The sequence below is a fragment of the Lycorma delicatula genome, chromosome 1, assembly GCF_047948215.1.
Source record: "Lycorma delicatula isolate Av1 chromosome 1, ASM4794821v1, whole genome shotgun sequence".
In the NCBI taxonomy this organism is placed as follows: Eukaryota; Metazoa; Arthropoda; class Insecta; order Hemiptera; family Fulgoridae; genus Lycorma; species Lycorma delicatula.
The window spans coordinates 327,007,475-327,026,646 of NC_134455.1; the positions used below are offsets into that span (position 1 = coordinate 327,007,475).

Consider the following 19,172-nt stretch of genomic DNA (forward strand, 5'->3'; position numbering starts at 1 on the left):
CTGAATCCACACTGCTCCTGTCTAGTTGTGAATAACCCCCTTTTTTATATTTTTTCATTTACCTTTTGGCCATGCAGCCATAAAGTTACCCTGTAAAATAGTCTTTATTTCTACTTACTTTCCTTCTAAATGTTGGATTAATGACTTGCTGTGTTGGCACCTGGGATTTTCCAAATGGTATTTAGTATTTTATTAATCCATTAATAAATACCTGTTGCTTTGACCTTGTTTCCATTAAAATCATTTTGCATTAAACTATCATTATCAAACATATTTTCATGGAATCTGCCCTGTTTAAGTTAATAATAACTGATCCAACATTTTGCATGCTTAATTTATTAGATTTATTAAATTAATTTAAAGATAGAATCATTTTATTAAATGTGAAGAATAGTTTACAATAACTAGGAAACAATTTTTAAAATTAGTTATTAAATGCAGTTATTCAAATAAACTTAATAGAATTTTCTGCTTCTGGTTATCCTTGTTTTTATCTTACAAATTAAATTAAACATTATTATCTTAAAATGGGTGCTGAGTACCTGTTTTAGATAGATGTTAGATAAAACAGATGTACAGCACCTGTTTCAAGGTTGATAAGCAGTTTTTATTATCACTTTTCTCATGAAATGTTTTAATGATATAAGGTATCACAAGACCATCATGTTGTTTATTGTGTTTTACTCTTTATTAGTTATAAGTTTTATAACATTTGCTGTCAAAAAAAAAAAATAATAAAAGTTAAAAATGTAATATTAAGCTGTTCTTACTTACATGTGTTTGTGGGTAGTGACTGATAGAAGAATTTAAATGCTACATGTTAATTGATTATAATTCTGTGCGAGTGCATGAATGAAGCTTGTTACTTTTTCTTTCATTTTGTTGTAGAGGATAAAGCCCAAAAATAGTATTTCTGTGCTGGATTCAGAAATATTTTATTTCATTTCCTCAAAGAAAAGAAATTATTTCCTTTAAGAGAGAAAGTTAAAGCTATTCTAAAGTAATTTTCTCATTCTGTTTTCAAATGAAGTGATTTAAAGTATATTAATTGTCAAAACAGTTCACTATTTGTGAATTACATGTGTTTTATGGATTTTGTAACTACACACATTTAGTATATCAGTTTTTGAGATTTTTCTGTTATATTAAATTTAAATGTGAGTAGGCATACATACAGACATAGATACATATGTTGTATATCTTTATGAAATGAATTAAAATTTTTTTTAATTACCAGAAAAATTAATTATATAAAAAAGCTCTGTCATACCTAAATGTTAGATGATTAATTCTTTCTCACATTTGTTGTTCCTTGTCTGAGATATTGAACTGGTTTTTTAGCTGTTAAAATATCATTGTACATGTCTGTAGAATTGTATTACTTATTAATGTTATTAGGTGTAAATCTGAGGAAAATATATAAAATTATTTAATTTTTAATCGAGTGAAAAGTAATAAAAATATATGAAGAAAAAAATGTTTCCAAACATCTATATTTATATTTATTTCTTTAACCATTTCACTTATATAAAACACTTAATTCTGGTGAAAATATTAAATTATCTGATTAGAGGCAGTCTGTCTGAAAGTTGGCTGTCACCTTCTTACATTAATTCTCCCTTTTCTTATACTTCATCCCTTTCTTCTTTGGGTAGGTACTAAGGGAATTGTATGAGGACTGTTGTTTTGTTTGTGATACCAAGCCAAAATATTTCTTTAGTCGTTAGGGCAGTTCTTTATTGGTGCACAGTAGGGTGGCAACTCTGCATGGGACTGTCTAAGTTCTGTTTCTTATGAAGGGGAGTTGAAAATAAAGCTAAATTATTCGCTGATGTGCATATCAGGTTTTCAAACCTACTGTTCTTTCTAAAATGTAATACATTCTATGTTAAAGATGATTTGTAATAATTGTTATTAAAGGACGCAAAGAAAATTATGAATTATAAATAGTATTTATAGTTTAGTTTTGTTTCATCGTATTTTATCACATTCAAGGTTGAAGTAAGTTTTGCATTTTAAGATAGGAAAATTACTGTTTTGATCGTCTTTTGAAGTAATGTTTTCAGAAATTTCAATAAATTGAAAATGTTTTCAGAATCAAATAAGTGCTTAACTTAAACCTATTGGTTGTTTGTTTTTCTGTATTCTTTATTATTAACCTTCATTAAATATGAACAGTATTTAAAATATTTTAGTCTTGTACGTAAATGAACTATTTTTAAGGGTTATACAGGTTATTAAAAAATTTTCAAACATAATTTAGAAGAGTTAAAATAAATCAAGTAAGTTTTTAGGAATTTATTTTTCTCTTTTAACTTCACCAATCATGAATTGATTGAAGGTCTTGGAGTGTGCTTCCATTTTGAAGGAAAAACACAGTATGCCCAAAAATGTATGTTTGCATTATTTTGCATGTTAACAAATAAGTATATATAAAGAACATTTGTTCTCACTGACTGGCTCTTTTTAATAACTCTTTGATAATATTGCATAATAACTAATGATAATATTGAACAACCCACTTTATAAATCTGGTAAGGATCTTTGTACAGAAATCAACATAATTTTTTATTTTATTAAACTTCATCCATTTAAAAATGCCAACAGATGCAGCTTACTGCATCTGTTGCCATTTTTAATTATTATGTATCTAAACTGTACATTCTGTTTCTTTTATTAAATGTTGCAAGTTCTGCTTTTTGTCAGGATTCAATAAGCCAGTTGGTTTCCTGTCAAATTTTGATAATCTAATTAGGATCATCTTAATCCCAAAAAGCATTATAAATGATATTGGTTTCAGAAGCTGTATGTTGAAAATTAAAACAGTTTATGATGGCTGTGTTTCAAATAAATACCTGAATCACTTGAGAAATTCAATCATTGTGAAGACAGAAAATCATGTTTCTTGCCAGCAGCCATGGTCACATTCTGCAGAAACTGCTCTTAGAGAAACTATAATTCTGACATGTTGAAAACTTTTTAATGTCAAACAGAAAATTAGAATCAATTTCGGAATTTGCTAAGTAGTTTTTATAAAAAAAAGTAAAAAAGACAAATTCATTTTATGTGTGTTTGGGGTAAAAACAATATCAAGTACGCAACTCAGTTTCAACTTATTATAAGCAATATTATTAAGCTTTGATATAAGCAATGTTATTAACAAACTGTCTTATGTAAGAGTTATGTTTTCTACATTGGCATACAGATTCTTGGATTAAATAATAATGTTATGAATCTAATAATAACAATAATGATAAAATTCCAAATAATTCACCAGCATTTAATAAATAGACATAAATAAATATTTGTGTTGGAAGCGCAAGTTTACTATGAACTGCATATGCAAAAGTTGGGAATTTATCTGCCCAGAGATCTAATTTTAAAAATTTATTAATAATATTAAGTTATTAACAGATAGCATTGATGTAACCGTTGTTGTAACTTTTAATACAACTATTATATATTAATAATTGTACCTATTACTACAATTACTTAGTGATTTCTAAATGAAGGTGATCAAAATAATTATGCTATTTAACAGTAAGTATATTAATAGCAATAGATTTACTGGGATTTACAACTGTGATGTAGGGGTATAATGATGACAGCAATCCTGCATGCTAATCTAAAATTAATTTAAATGTCAGTATTTTTGTTAATGAATTATTCTTTAAAAAGAGTAGATTTATTTGATGGCATTTAAACTGATTGTGATTTTGAGCAGTTTAAAATACGATTAATATTATAATTAAAATATATTACAGTTTTATAATTATATATTAAAATAAAGAGGTAAATTATTAAACTAGATAATATTTATGTTAGAAGTGAATGATCTAAAGTCTTTACAGTTTTTTCAGTTTTGTTTGAACTGTTTAACATAAATATATATTGAAGTAGGAAAATGTAATAATACAAATGAAACATTAATATTATTATTTAATGCAATATAATTATACTGCTGAATTAGGTTAATTTTTAAGCCTAAGAGATATTTTTTTTACGTATTTGTTATTTTTTCATTTATATTATTAGTGTTAAAAGATATGACATATTATAAAAATTTACTGTTAATTTATTAAAAAATTGTGTTTAAAGGTTGTTCAATTTTAAAACATTTTGATTTCTACCACAAAAATAACTTTTTTTCTTGTTATAGAACCCCGTAGCCCACTGCTGGTCCGAGCAAACTCACCACAAACGGAAGTTTTGCAATGTCTGCCGCAAGAGACTTGAGGATAGCCTAGCCACTCACTGTGAAAGTGAGTAATATATTTAAGACTATGAAATATATATGTTTATTTAAAGATTGCCATTTGAATGTGGTAAGTAGGAAGATAGTTATGGCTATGCTGTGTGTGTGTATGTATGTTCACGCACATGTGTGAATGCATGCATGTATAAAGAGAGAGGGTAGATTTTGAATAGACTCATCTTAGTAAATAACTAAGGAAAACATATTTTTGCTACCAGTTGTTCTATTGACTGCCTATAATCCATCAATATAGTTTCCAAATTAGATATGAGTAAATGTTATTATTTATGTTTATTAATAGCTATTCTTAAATGTTACTGTAGAATGATACTGCATTAGTAATATTAACTTGTTTTAATGTTATGGGTGTGAAAATTAAAATGAAGTGGATGAGAGAACGAGTGTAATATGTAAATTTAATTTGGAGGTATATAAATGCATAATGTATAAAATTACTATTTGCATTTTAAGTTGTTTGAAAGGTATATAAATGCTGAATAAGGTAAAATTAAATTTTTGGTGTGGAACAGCTTGCACTAGGCTCATTCCAAGAGGTTCTTTTGTTGAGAATGCTTCATTTTTTAAGGTGAACTCTCAAGGCAAAGAAAATTCTCATTACCTAAAAAAATCAGTGTTAATAAAATCCAGTTCATTTTTTTCAAAATAAATTTAAAAGAAACGTAGTAAAAAACCATAAAAACTTAAAATTCTTATGTAGTTATATAAAATGGTGTCGCTTGTTCGTGTCTTGATCAGGATATTGAGAGAATGACAATTGAAAATGTTTATATAATTACAATTTATTAGTTTAAATAAAATAAGATAAATCAATAATTATAATGATGATAATAGTAATAATGATAATAATAATAATAATAGTAATAATAATAATAATAAACGACAATAATAAACAACTCACAATAATAATCAGAATAATATCAATAACGACAACAGCAAACTATTATAATAATATAAATTATTATAATAAACAATTATTAATCACAACCACAATAATAATAACACACAGTGATTACTTACAACAGAATTTAAAGTAATCGTTAGGATTTATTCACCGGTAGTTAAATATTGAAAAGCAGAATTCAGTCTCATGACCGCTAGTCTTAACATTTTTAACTACTAGTCTTTGTATTAACAACAATAGTACAATAGATTAGACAGGGATAAAGTTCTTTCACTATAAATACTTTTGCTGTTCACAAATAAAACTACCCTAACAATTTATGAATAAAATTTTGTACATTATCTTACTTATAGTCTAAGAGTAACTCACCAAACTCACCATTTCTTGTTTTTGTGCACTGAAATTACTCGTGACATACCTGCACATCAGAAATTTGTCCTTCACTGATCTCCTCACAGAATACTCTCACTTCAAACTCGCATAATAACTCCTCTATTGTAGCACCCTTTTGCAGACTCACATCTCGCAGACTGACATCATAACATCTCACTTTTTTAAATAAATTACCACCCTTAGTTTTAAATAAATTACGCTTCAAAAAAAATTAAGGGAAAATATATTTAAGATCTGTAAAATTTATAATTTTGCATACGTTAGAATGATTTCGCTGATGCTTTTCTTTTATAAATAGCCTCAGGCACTTTGGAAATTAATGTCCAACAGTGATCAGCTAGCATGTTAGTATTCCATTTCCCTTTTTAGTAGCTTTCCATCACCGAAATGTCTTGGTGGAAACGTTCACCGTGTTCGTCACTTACGTTTTTGAGGTTGTCCAGGAAAAAATCCAGATGTGAGTGGAGGAAATGTATTTTCAAAGAGATATTTCGTCCCATAGCTCTGTATGAAGTAAGAAGTTGATTAACAATATTGTGGTAATTGTTGGATTTTTGTTTACCGAGAAATTTTTTGCAAACATTTTTAAATGAACCCCAAGCTGCACTTTCTAAATTATTTAACTATGAGTTAAATACATCATCTTTGACTACTAACTCTTATTTGAGGACCAACAAGTATTCCTTCTTCAATTTTTCCTTCACTTACATTCAGAAATTCCTGCCTGATGTACAAAAATCTGGGACTATTCTTCTTCATTGCTTTTACAAAATTTTTTATTAGTGCTAGCTTGATATGGAGAGGGGGTAAAAATATTTTTTTGGGCTCAACTAAGGGCTCATGAATAATATTTTTCCCATTTGGAGTTAAGTTGTCTCGTTTCTTTCACTCTTTGGTAACATAATATCTATCCCTAGCTCGGTTGTCCCATTTGCAAAGAAAACATATGTACTTAGTATAGCCTAACTGCATGCCTAACAAAATAGCTATAAGTTCCAAATCACCACATATATTCCAGCTATGTTTTTTATAATTTATTTTTTCAAGAATGTCTTTCATCACATCGTGTGTCTCTTTCAAATTAATACCATAAGTGATTGGCATCGAAGGATATTTGTTACCATTGTGCAGTAGAACCACTTTTAAACTATACTTGGATGAATCTATGAAAAGGCGCCAGTCCTCAGGTTTATGAACTTGTCTTAAGTGCAACATAAGCTCATCAATATTTGTGCAATGAACCAGATTATTTTCATCAATAAAGTACTTAGAAAGTTCTCTTTGTCGACTTCAAAAGCCCAAAATGTTTTTATTTTTTTTAAGTAAATTCCAACCTTGCAGTCTTGATCCTAACAGTTCACCTTGATTTTTTGATAAATTTAATCCCTAACCAAGTCATTTAATTTACCTTGTGATATAAGATATGGTTTATTGGAAGATAATTCAAAATCAAAATCATTGTTGTCTTCTTCAGTATTGCCTGATTCTTCATTGCTGCTTTCAAAACGTACATTCAGAGGTGGCTCAGGAAATGGAATAATTTAACTGTGAGGTACAGCCCTGACTGCAGATTGTAATGAAGGAATTTTTACAGTATGTTTAGATTTTTTAGAAATTCCAGACACATTTGTTAAACAAAAGTAACAATCAGTTACATGATTCTTTGGTTCACACCAAACCACAAGTACACCAAATGGCAAAGCCTTCCGTGTACCTTTCAGCCATCCTGTTTAATATATAGAACAATTATTGCATACTATATGAGGAGCCCACGTCTTATCCTGATCACCAATTTTACCCTGAAAGTACAAATGATATGCTTTTTTAATTAAAGGTGTAATGTTTCTTTATTTGATTTTATGGTAAACTCACCACATACATAACAAAAGGCATCCACATCATTTACACAATTTCGATGCATTATGACACTGCACTGCTAAACTTAAGACAGCAAGAAGCCTGAAGAAAATCAATTCATTCCTAAATCCAGTGCTTAATACAAACAACACAGTTGTGTTTTCAGCTACATGTTTTGAACAAACGTGATTAATCTTGTCCATGAAGCCTCATTCTTCAGTATTAGATATGATGTCATAATATGTGACTATGATATGATTTAATTCATTGTCTAGTATTTTTATTTATAGCTTACAAATTATGTTTGCACAGTTAAACAATAAAAATTGAGCTAACAAAATACAATATAGGAGCTTAAAATGCTAACTATACGTTGAAAAATGAAAAAAATCCTTTAATTAAAATTAAAAAATTTACAAAAATGTTGGGTGATAGAAAGATTGTGAGTTTATATTCGTTTTCAGCATCAAAAAACAAATAAAATCATGTATTGCATGTTAGAAAACAAAAATTATGTTTGTCAGTATTTTCTACTGGTCTTCCCCAGAGTATTTGTACTCCTGTCTTCTCTACCTGCAGGACCAGACCCCAGTTGAGCATGAGAACAATCGACTGAGCTCTTTCATTCTCATGAATTCCTTCCCTTGTCCGGTAACTCTTCTCACGAAACAACATCTGTTAAGGTGTGTCAGTAGGCAGTAATACAAAGCACGATAGTTAAACAGACCTGTTACCTGTACTAAAAGGGTTTCTTTTAGCCTTTCTGGATTCCTCCCATTATCTTATTTTCTATTACTTTCTTCTTAACTGACATGAATCTGTTACTCAGGTCTGTTATACCAATCTTATTACAATAGATAATTATAAATAGATGTTATAAAATAGGTAGTCAGTTTTATTATAGATAAACTTCAATTTTTACCATCGAGTATGATACCTTAATATAACACCTAACTAAGTTTTAGGAGGAAAGAAATTCATCAATTGAATAGAACGTTTTATTATATAAAAATATTTTTTCAATGGTTTTCCTTATAAAATGATTTTCATTTAGAAAAATTTTTCTCTCTTTAAAAATTGTTAAATTAATTTAGCCTTTGTATGTAAATGGGATCTTTAGAAATATATTGTTTTATTTGATGATTATCTTTAAATTTCTTGTATTATGATCATGAAATTTTTATTTTTTTAAGGTTAAAGCTTTTTTAATATGTGTTTAAACATCTACATCCTAAAAATCTTTCCCTAAGACACGCAGAACCTGTTGTGCTTTTTTACCATGTAAATCAGTGTCATATTAATTTCCAGGCTAATATTTACCAGCAGTAATTACTGAAAATTTACGGGTAATGTTTCATTTTATTACTTTATTGTTATTTTCGTTTATAATATCTATTCTAATATTCAATAAAACTTATTGATTTATTTCTACATAGATATTCATGAACTGAGTGTAAATCTATCTTAAAATTTTTATGAAGGAATTGAACTTTTATCATATAAATGAAATATTAACTAACTACAGTTGTACCTCATTGTACAAGGTATTGTCAGACATGAACATTTATTTGGGAACAGATTTTCCGCTGGGTACATAGATTTTTATTTATGTCACACAGTTAAAATTAGTAATAACATAAAAACGTAAAAAATAGTAAAATAATTTGATAGCACTAAATACCTTATTCTATAGTACTACTCTTAAGTTCAAATTTACTGGATATAAGAATAAAGGTCATATTTCAATACTGTAATTATTTTTTCAATTAATGATAACATTAAATTATCGCTGCTATTTTGTCACTGCTATGACAAAAGAGTGGATGTTAATCAAAGTAGTATGTTCTGCTATACTGCTCTTTGCTCTGCATGAAGCTTCAGTTATCAATTGCTTTAATATAACATACAGATAACAAATAAAATGTGAAGAAGCAGATGTACAATCTGCTTCTGTTCCGTGTCGCAAAGCATTGCACAACCACAATTCGCCAGACAGCACTTTTTTTGGTTCCTTATAAATTAGCATCAATCACCCATCTGGTACCACAACTACTTAATCTTAAGTTGTGGAATGCTACTTAAGGAAATATGCTTGTCAGAACATTGAAGTTAATTACCTTTGTAAAATAAATTCCTATCCTGTAAGTAGTCATTCCATTTTTTTAAACTGACTGCTGCAGAGCTGGTCATAGAAGCCAGACAACATTCAAATTTGTGTCTGAACAGCATAAAATCACTGCTGTTTTTCAGTTGTTGTTCCGGTCAATACTGGCCAAGCAAATGAGTGGCCAGACATCACTGTTTTCTATATAGACCAACCCAGTTATAGTACAGTTGAAACAGTGCACTCATTATTATTCATTACATTTTTGAGTAATCTTTTTTTAACCATTTTAATTGTAGTGTATTCCTTATAAGAAATACACAATTTTTATTGTGTATGTAGCTATGATTTTCCAAAATGAACATTTTTTTTTTAATATTAATCAAAAAGTATTGATGATTGTGCATTTCCTTTTTACTATCAAATTTTAATTAGTGCAGTGAGATGGTTTATTTGATATGTGATTATTTCTGGAGATAATATTGACTGATGAATTTAGATTGTGATATTATACTGTTACACTTCAAGGATTACTCTTGCCCTCAGAAAAGGTGAATGGCTTTAACGGTGACAATAGTTATGGGAGTTCTGTTTTTTTGTTGATTTTGGTGTCTAAATTTATAAAATTTTATCTTTAATCACTTATTTACATTTGTTTTTTTCTTTTCAGTTTGTGAATATTTTGTACACGGAGACTGCCAAGACTTTGCAGTTGCAGATTGTAAAGAGAATGCTACATACATTCCTGGCAAAGAGCTTTCTCTAGTTCATCATGAGCACCATTGGCGTGAAGGGAATCTCCCATCTAATTCAAAGTGTGCTGTTTGTAAGAAAACATGTTGGTCTGCTGAATGTCTGGCTGGATATCGATGTGAATGGTGTGGCATCACGGTGAGCATAGTAATTGATCAATATTTATAATTTTTGAACAAAAGCTGTGTTAATTAAAAATTTATTGAAATGATTTTTGAAGTTCTGTAAAATAACACTGTAGAAAATTTCTGTGTAACCGATTAATGAGCCGGTTTAAAACAAACTTTCATTAATCATAATATGACAGCACCAGTGATTTTGATATTTTTTTCATCATTTTTTTCTTTCTGTTTGTTGAAACAAAACTGGTAAAGATTATATTGTTTATGTGTACATGTTTTGCTAGCTATAACTATTAAATGTGCTGGCTAGCTGTAACAGCTGTTGACAGTAGTTTTCCTACTGTCCGATATGCTGATTTCTTTTTTTATTGTCTTTAATGTTCATTTGCTAACATAACTGTTTTTGCTGACCTCATATGTTAAACTGCTGGCAGTTTAAACTGCCAGTATTTTAAAAATTAATAGCGTTTTATAAAATTCATCCATCATTTCATAAAATCTATTATTATTATTGGCATTGTTGATATAGAGAATCAGTTCAAATTCAGATCGTGTTAATTTAAAAAAAAAAATAATAGAAAAAACAATGGATATTGCTTGAAAATATAGCCATTGGATGTTGGCTTCCAATTACAACTTACAAGATTATTTTTGGATTCACTTAGTTATTTACTATTTTGAAAAAATGTAGTTACATTAGTTTAATAAAAAAAAAATCTGTTCTCACTGAGTTAGGAAACAAATGTTAACATCAACAAATATAATAGTAATCATTATTTTGAATAGTATAGAAATTTACGCATTGTCTTTCTTTAAGAAAGACAATGAGTAAATTACAATTTGGAAGAAGAAAAATCACTATTTGAAACATCAAGCTGATGTATTATTTTAAATATTTTAGACTTTAATTCATTACTTTATCCTTCTCATTCAGGTCCATAATTTTTATACTTCTATTTCAACCTGCAATTAGAAGTTTACTATTCATTGTTGAAAAATTTAACCATGTTGGGAAAAAATTAAGTTGCTATGAAACATTTTTCAGTTTTAGAAACTCACATTTTGTGAGGTGAGTTTATGAGTTTATAAGGTGAGAAATTTTAGAAACCCTCTTTTACTACCTATATACCTTATAAAACATCCTGCTTAGATTCTAATTTCCAGTTTCTGGGAACTGTTGGTTTGGGTATTAAATTTTATAATCAATAATCAGTATTTTGTTTGTTAGGAATGAACACAATACCAATATTTAAAATGGTTATTACTAATATGAAAGTTTTTTTTGTTTAGTCGCATGCAGGATGTCGGAAACAAATTCCAAATGAATGCAATTTTGGGGTGCTAGAACCAATCTACCTTCCTCCTCATGCAGTCAGCATTCCAAGGACAGAAGTGCCAATGGAAGCCATAATTGGAGTACAAGTCCGTCGAAAAGAAACTATGTCTCGTAAGTAATTTGTAAATATCAGAAGCTTTTAAGTAATTCTTTGAAAATTTGTTTTTGTTGTATTTTATACGGTGAGTATTTCTAGGATAAAGTAGTCTTATTTGATAGTTTTTCTTTATGAATGCTCTGTGTTGTGGCGTATTCCTACTTTGTAGAATTTTTTCTTACATTATGGTGATGAAATATTTATTTATGCGTTTTGTTTTTAATTGAATCTTAAAATATAATACTTGCACATTACCTATTGTGTTCCTTTTCTATAGTCAAAAATTGCTTAACTAAATAGTTAACGGTTAACAGTCAACTTCATTGATCAAAAACCACCTGTGTGGGTTTTGAACACATTTATCTGCCGTTACAAAATTATACAGACAAAATAACCAAGTTGTTTGAACTAAGCTCTGGATTAGAACTTCTATTAGATTCTTTCAAGTTTAAGACTGATGTATTGATGGCGATTCCTAACTGCTGATGGATGTTTTAGAACAGTACAGTCTAATAACCTACATGAATTTATCAGTACTTTCATATTAAAAAAAAAACACGAGATTAAAAAAAAATCATGATTTTTACCCCCAGTTGTTTGTGTGCACTTCAAGATTGGTGGGAGAGTTAAAACAAAATTTCCAAATCTTTGAAGATAATGTCTTAAGTAAAGTGAATCAAATCAATAATTCACTCCTGCAGGAATGCAGGAATAAGGTTTGCTCATTCTCATATAAAACAGAAATATGCAATATCACATTAAGTTTAAATGATTAAAATTACACAAATTGCACAACAGCATAAGATCCCTCTGAAGTGTTTTAAAAGTCCTAAATAAATTGAATTGCAAAAACTTTACATATTTTATGCATTTCAAAAAGTAGATAAATACTTTTTTAAGAAACAAAATTAAAAAGGGATCAAGATTGGAACTGGGAAATCAGAATAACTTTTAAAGTACTTAGATTTTGTGTTTTTAAACAGGAGGAATTGTGCCTGTTACTAGTAGAGTAATTTAAAAATTAAAACAGGTGTATGTAAAAACATTATTGTATAACTGAATTTACAATTATGTAGACTTTCATATCAAGTATTATGAAGAAATTAAGTTTAAATGGTATCTACCCTCCTTTTTCTAGGATGCTTGTTATATCCATAAATGATTGGTTACATTAGATCAATCTTAGGGGAAACCAAACTGAAACTGAGCTTCCGAAACCCAGTGGTGAATACAAATAAAATCTAATATACAAGATCCTAATAGATGCTTTGGTGCAATATTTAATATAGATAACAGGCATTAATTAGTAATCAACTTTCCAATTACAGCTTTATAGCTTCGGTCCACTTAGATATTTCCCATTTATGTAGAACTGGTACTCTTTGGAGATAAATTATAAATATTAAGTAGCAAAAAACATTAAATATTAAAAAAGAAAAAACAAAAAAAACTAGTTTGAGTAAGCAGTCATTGGCTGTGAAATATTGTGCAGAGTTTTCTGGGTTTTAATCTCTGGTTTGGAAGTTTGACTTCTTGAAGTGAAAGTTATTGATTTGTTTAATACATAACTAAATTAGAAAATCAGTTCTATATATAGTGAAATTAGCCTGTGAATTAATCTATTTTTAGATTATTATAGAATCTTCATAATAAGGTTGAATTCGCTTACGTTGACAAAATTCAGAACATTTTCATATTTTGAAAAAATTTACCAGTATTATTAGTTTTAGAACAATGTTGCTCTTGAAAACTAATTTTTAGAAAGCTTAATATTGAAATATCTTTATGTCCTAAGTTATAATACATTTTGTTAACCAATGTATATTTCTTAGAACTTGTTTTTATTGTTAATATATTTTATTAATTCAATATTCCTTTTTAATTTGTATGATGCTAAGTTTATATTAATATTTTCCATGGTACATTTTAAGAAACTGGGAGAGTTGTTACAATGCTTTTTTTTCTACATGTCTACAAGAGCTTACAATTAAATTCCTTCCCAGAAATAAATAAGTAAAGATTATTTTTACTCTTACACTGTTAATTATTTTTTAATTTTTATCTAAAAAAAAATTTAAATCTTGATCCACTTATTAAAACCAATTAAGTTCATGAAAATGTTCACAGATTCAATTCTGTTAAGGAATACTATCTTAAAAAACCTTTCACTGTCATAACTGTCTTTCACATTACAAAACCTCACCTCCAATAATAATATCTTGGGCTGTAATAAATATATTCAATCACTTTTAAAAGAATTGAAAAATTTATCTTCACTGATAAGTGTTGAAATGTTTTCCCACCCGGATAACTCCTTATCAGCTCTTTATATCTTTAAAATATCACCCTTCTTCAGTGCCTCCCTGCTTTGAATTTGGTAATTTTAAAAATGTTTAAGAATCAATCTTCTGAATACACAAGGTACTACAGAAAATTTTAGTAATCTGCTAAATGAAGTTCCTAAGAATACATTACAACTTTTATTCTCAAATCTGTATCTACAAAATTTTGAACCAAGATTTAATATATTTGGATTCAGAAGACCCCCAGATATCAAGAAGTACAAGAATCTGAGGGTTCAGTGTGGGTTTTACAGAAGATATAATATATTTCTGTTAATATAAGCCTGAAAAGTAAAGTGAGTAAATTAAAATTTTAGATTTTTGTTATTTACTTCAAACTATGGAACTATTTATTTTCTACAAGATAAATGCACTTCTTGAACATAATGATAGAAAAATATTTATTTAAAGAGAAGAAAATAGAACAGATATGCAAGAGCATTTATGTATGTGTAGAGATATTAAATATAAACTGATATAGTTTAAGTAGCAGATATGCTTGGACTTATCAAATATTCAATAATAGTCAGTCGTATAACAGTTTTAAAGGATAAGTACATAAAAAATGTTGGTTTTCCATTTTTTCACCTTTTTAAAAGAGTTTCTTTAGACAAGACAAACCACTTTTGGGAGACCTTTTTAAAAATTTATATTACATGAAATTTAAAAATATAATATGGAATTTCATATTTCATAATTTTTCTGATGGTTATTAGATTAAACTGATTGTCATGTTGCTAAAAAGATGCAAAAAAAATGCAGGTTACAAAATAATGCAGATAATTAAATTTGGTGTGTGCATGAAGACCATATGATTAGCAAATTTTACAAATGTAAATTTTTATATACCTTATTATATGTATTTTTGAATAAAAGTTTTGTATAAATGGGTTATTCCATATCAGATCAACTAGCCTCACAATTTGGCAATCACCAATTTCAACAACTTTCACAGGATTGATCATATCTATGAAGTGATTTTTCAGTCACTCACTTTTTTTTGTGTAGGACCCCATAATAAAGAGAAAAAAATATATAAAAAGCAAGGTTCAGGTAATTACAAAAAATTATTTTCTTAGCTCCTATGAGCTCAATTTGGTATCATTTTAAAGCTCTTAGAATGGGCTTTCATGTGATATATCATGTGGCAAGAGTTTGTGGCATTAATAGTTCAAGCTACCCAAACATTTTATTTGACCTTGAATGTATTCAGAAGTATATTTTTTAAATTGAAAAAAAAATTTTTTTGCTTCGTAATGTGTTGTACATGTGGTAAACATTTTATTATGGGATTGCAATGAGATCATTGTGAAATAAAATAATGAACTTGTACATATTCAACACTTAACTGCAATTCATATAGCTTTCAAAGATATTTACAGTAGAATTGCATGTACACTTCTTTTACAACTTCTAGTTAGCATTATCCACTTCTTGCTTTGAGAGGTTACAAACTCTTCCTGTTGAATTTATCCTGGCATCTACTTTTGAAATAACATCAAAAAACCTATGTACATTAAGAACATCCTCAAAGTCTGGGTAGTGGAAGGAAGGTGAAGGTGAAGGTGAAGGTCCATGTGGGATGTAAAGCCTTCATCTTCACTGATTTTTTTTCATTTGATTCTAGAACACACCCCAACCATTAGTGTCAATCATATCTGCAGAGATCAAGAACCCAGTCATTTCTGTTTTTTAGATCATCCTCAATATTTGTTCTGCTTGCTGCTGTTGAGTTGTTACCCTTACTTACACCTGATTTTTGTTCATTGGAACAAAATAGTGGAGCTTCTGAGTATAATTCTTGCTGTGGTTACCTTACTCTTCTTTATGCTGTTAAATTTTACTGTAATGGAAATTTATCAACTCAAAATTTATCAAGTGTCCATTTGCCCAGTCATATAACTGTTGTAGAATCATGATCTGGTCATTGTAGGCCATTTGAAGACTTGCTCTAACTGCATATCTTTTAACAGTCTCCCTCACACAATTACATTCACTTTTGCCATGAGATGTGGCAAAAAAAATGCCACTTTGCTTTGATCCCAAAGTCTGATTCATGATAATAGAGGTTGAGAAAATTGAGTCTTTTTTGTACTGAGAGGCAGCACCATCACTGTAGTAATAGATCAGGCTTGGTTTTGTGGTAAAATGAGACTACATAAAACCAATTAAATATTTCTGAAAAAGGTACACTGCTATTGTGTCATGTGTGAGACAGTCAGAAATTATGACAAGAGATGTATGCATCAATGTTTTTGTTGTTGGATCATGGAAATAAGATTATGAAGGGGTGAGCTGTTGCCTGTGCATTGTTCCAGTGGAAACCTTGGGCTGCATCCTGGAGAATGCTCTCATCCACAAGAGATGCTCTTTTTTCAATCTGTATCCACTGTTTATAGGTGATTTTTTAATGCAGTTGAGCTCAAAAGCTTCCTCAATCCTTCCATTTACTTGTTCAAACCCAGGACAATTTTTGCAATTTCCAAAGTAGCAAGCTTCAGTTGGATTAGCACACACTACATACGTCATATTTTTGTAAGATTTAATTGGTCTATTACCTTCTATCAGTTCTTTCATTTTACAATGCATAATCATAATTTTTGCATTTTGGTGTGTTGTACATACACAAACACTGACGGTTCCACTTGCACCTGCAAGAACACAGTACTTAGGCCTGAATTCACAGAACTTTGCAAATCCTATTTTCAGCAATTGATATCTCTGTTTAAACAGTGCAAAAGCTTCACTGAGATTACACACAAATTTTTTCTGAACATGCTCTCGTCTACCATTTATCTTACGAAAAATAAAATCTCTTCTGGGAATCATTCGATTTATTTCCTCACTCTTATACAGATCAGTTACTTTTTCTGCTGTTTCAAAATCTAAAGTTCTACCAGGTTTAGGATCAGGACATGATGTGACACCTTTTTCTTTAATCAGACTCAGCTTTCCTTGCAGTATAGTCTGATACTCCAAATTCATCTTTTGTCTTTAAAGGCCAGCTTTTAGGGACCGTTGTCAATATTTGCATCTTCATGCTCTTATCTGAAGTATTAAATAAATTTATCCTTCATATAGTATTTTCTCACAGTCGTTTTTTCTTAATAGGTGATTCATTTAAAACAATCAAACTTTTGTTCAGAGTATTTACAACCATCTTTTTCTGGATAACACAAAGGATCTAATTGTTGACATTCTTCATCAGAAGTAAATTCCTCAGCATTATTTTGTAGCAGATACTTCTATTTGTTTGCAGCAAGTATCACAAATTTTGTAACCTTGTTTAAAAAAAGTTAATTTTGCATCAAGTTGTTACTCAGGTTTTTTATACAGGAATTATGACTTGACTTTCAAACGGATTGCAACAGTACATTTTACTTGAGCTGTAGAAGTTGATGGTTTCATATTGGTCACTGTATTTTGGTCCAAGGCTGTGATGAATTAGTCATAAAACTCCAAAGCTGTAGAGAAAGGCAAGCTCAGTTAACAAAGTACTGAAAAATCTGAAAAAAAAAAGTTTGCTTCACTTTATGGATATGATCAATCTTTTTGGGGAGAACACCACTGAATCTTCTGTTTCAAGAGATGGCCCAGACTGAATATTAATTTACTTGTCTCAACAGGATGAATCATATACATTCTTTTGCTGGCACTAGGAGTGCATGTCGTTCGGAGTGCAAATGTGTCAGTCTAATAGCATTCACAGTCATGCCAACTATTCTAAGTACTTTAAATTAAATAAAATGCTTTGATTCACTTGTTCAAATGATTTAAACAATCATTGTTTAGCTTTTTAGATATTTAATTATATTTTATATATTTTTACATTGTTGTGTTGTGTTTTTAATTAATGATATGAGATGAACATGGGTAGTTATGAAATACAATACTATTAAATTAATGCATATACTAACATCAGCTGTACTTAGGCTAACTAAATGTACAGCTGTAAAAAAGAAGAAAACAAGACTGTACCAAAATACATCATTAATATAAATAAATAACATATGAAGTTGAACATATTGCCTGCCAAAAAATCAATAATGATTTTTTTTCTTAATATTATAATAAAATATAAGTAACAACAGTTTTTGATCTATAATCTCACAATTATACAAGAAAATAAATAATATAATTTTACATTAATAGTAACAATTACAATTGTGCAAAGAACATATAATTTTACAATAATAATTATTAAACATAAGTTACAAAATAAATTAATAGTAATGCACGTGTAATTCATTGTAATGCAGGTGAACACTAGAACAATTCAAATACTAATAACTATTGCATTGAGTTATGATCAGCAGTGCAGTACATACCATTGAATGAATATACATAATATAATATTAATAAATAATTATGTTCAGTTACATAAAAATTGGTTTTGTTCCTGGGGCTCAACTAGAGTGAAGATGAATTCAATGGCCAAACTAAGTGTGGTGCTATTGACGATATGTACCTAGGATGACATGGATCTAGGATTTCTTTTAAAAGCTTTGTTCCTGGGGCTCAACTAGTATGAAGGTGAATTCAATGCCATGAATAATCGTGATCCATTGATGATCTGTACCTAGTATTACTTGGATCTAGGATTTCTCTTAAAAGTGTTGCTCATGAAATTCTATTGGAGTGTGTTCAATGGCCAAACTAAGCGTGATGCCATTGAATGTAAAAGTGTATGAGTAATGTCATGGGAACTTAGCCACATGACTTTGTGAACAAATCATCTAGGTGCATTAAAAATATTCTAGTATATATATATATATATATATATATATTTATATACGTGATATGTTTGTGTATGTACATGTTAGACATGTATGTATGTATTGTTTGTGTATGTGCCTGTGTATAGTGTGCATGTACCTGTAATACACTAGTAGTCTGTAAAGAGTTATAAGAGCAATATGACAATGTTATAATTACAACATAAATACATGTTATACAAAGCATACAATAATCAGAACATAATACATTAAGAG

General features: G+C 29.0%; 1 protein-coding gene across 1 annotated transcript in view; it reads left to right on the forward strand.

The window, feature by feature from the left end:
- The window catches only part of LOC142334231 (diacylglycerol kinase theta), a 159,376-nt gene that overhangs the window by 53,035 nt on the left and 87,169 nt on the right, over nt 1-19,172 (forward strand). Inside the window, exons 3-5 of the mRNA XM_075382083.1 lie at nt 4,160-4,262; nt 10,202-10,422; nt 11,697-11,853. Of these exons, the coding sequence (XP_075238198.1) occupies nt 4,160-4,262; nt 10,202-10,422; nt 11,697-11,853 (481 nt within the window). The remainder of the gene's footprint in view (nt 1-4,159; nt 4,263-10,201; nt 10,423-11,696; nt 11,854-19,172) is intronic.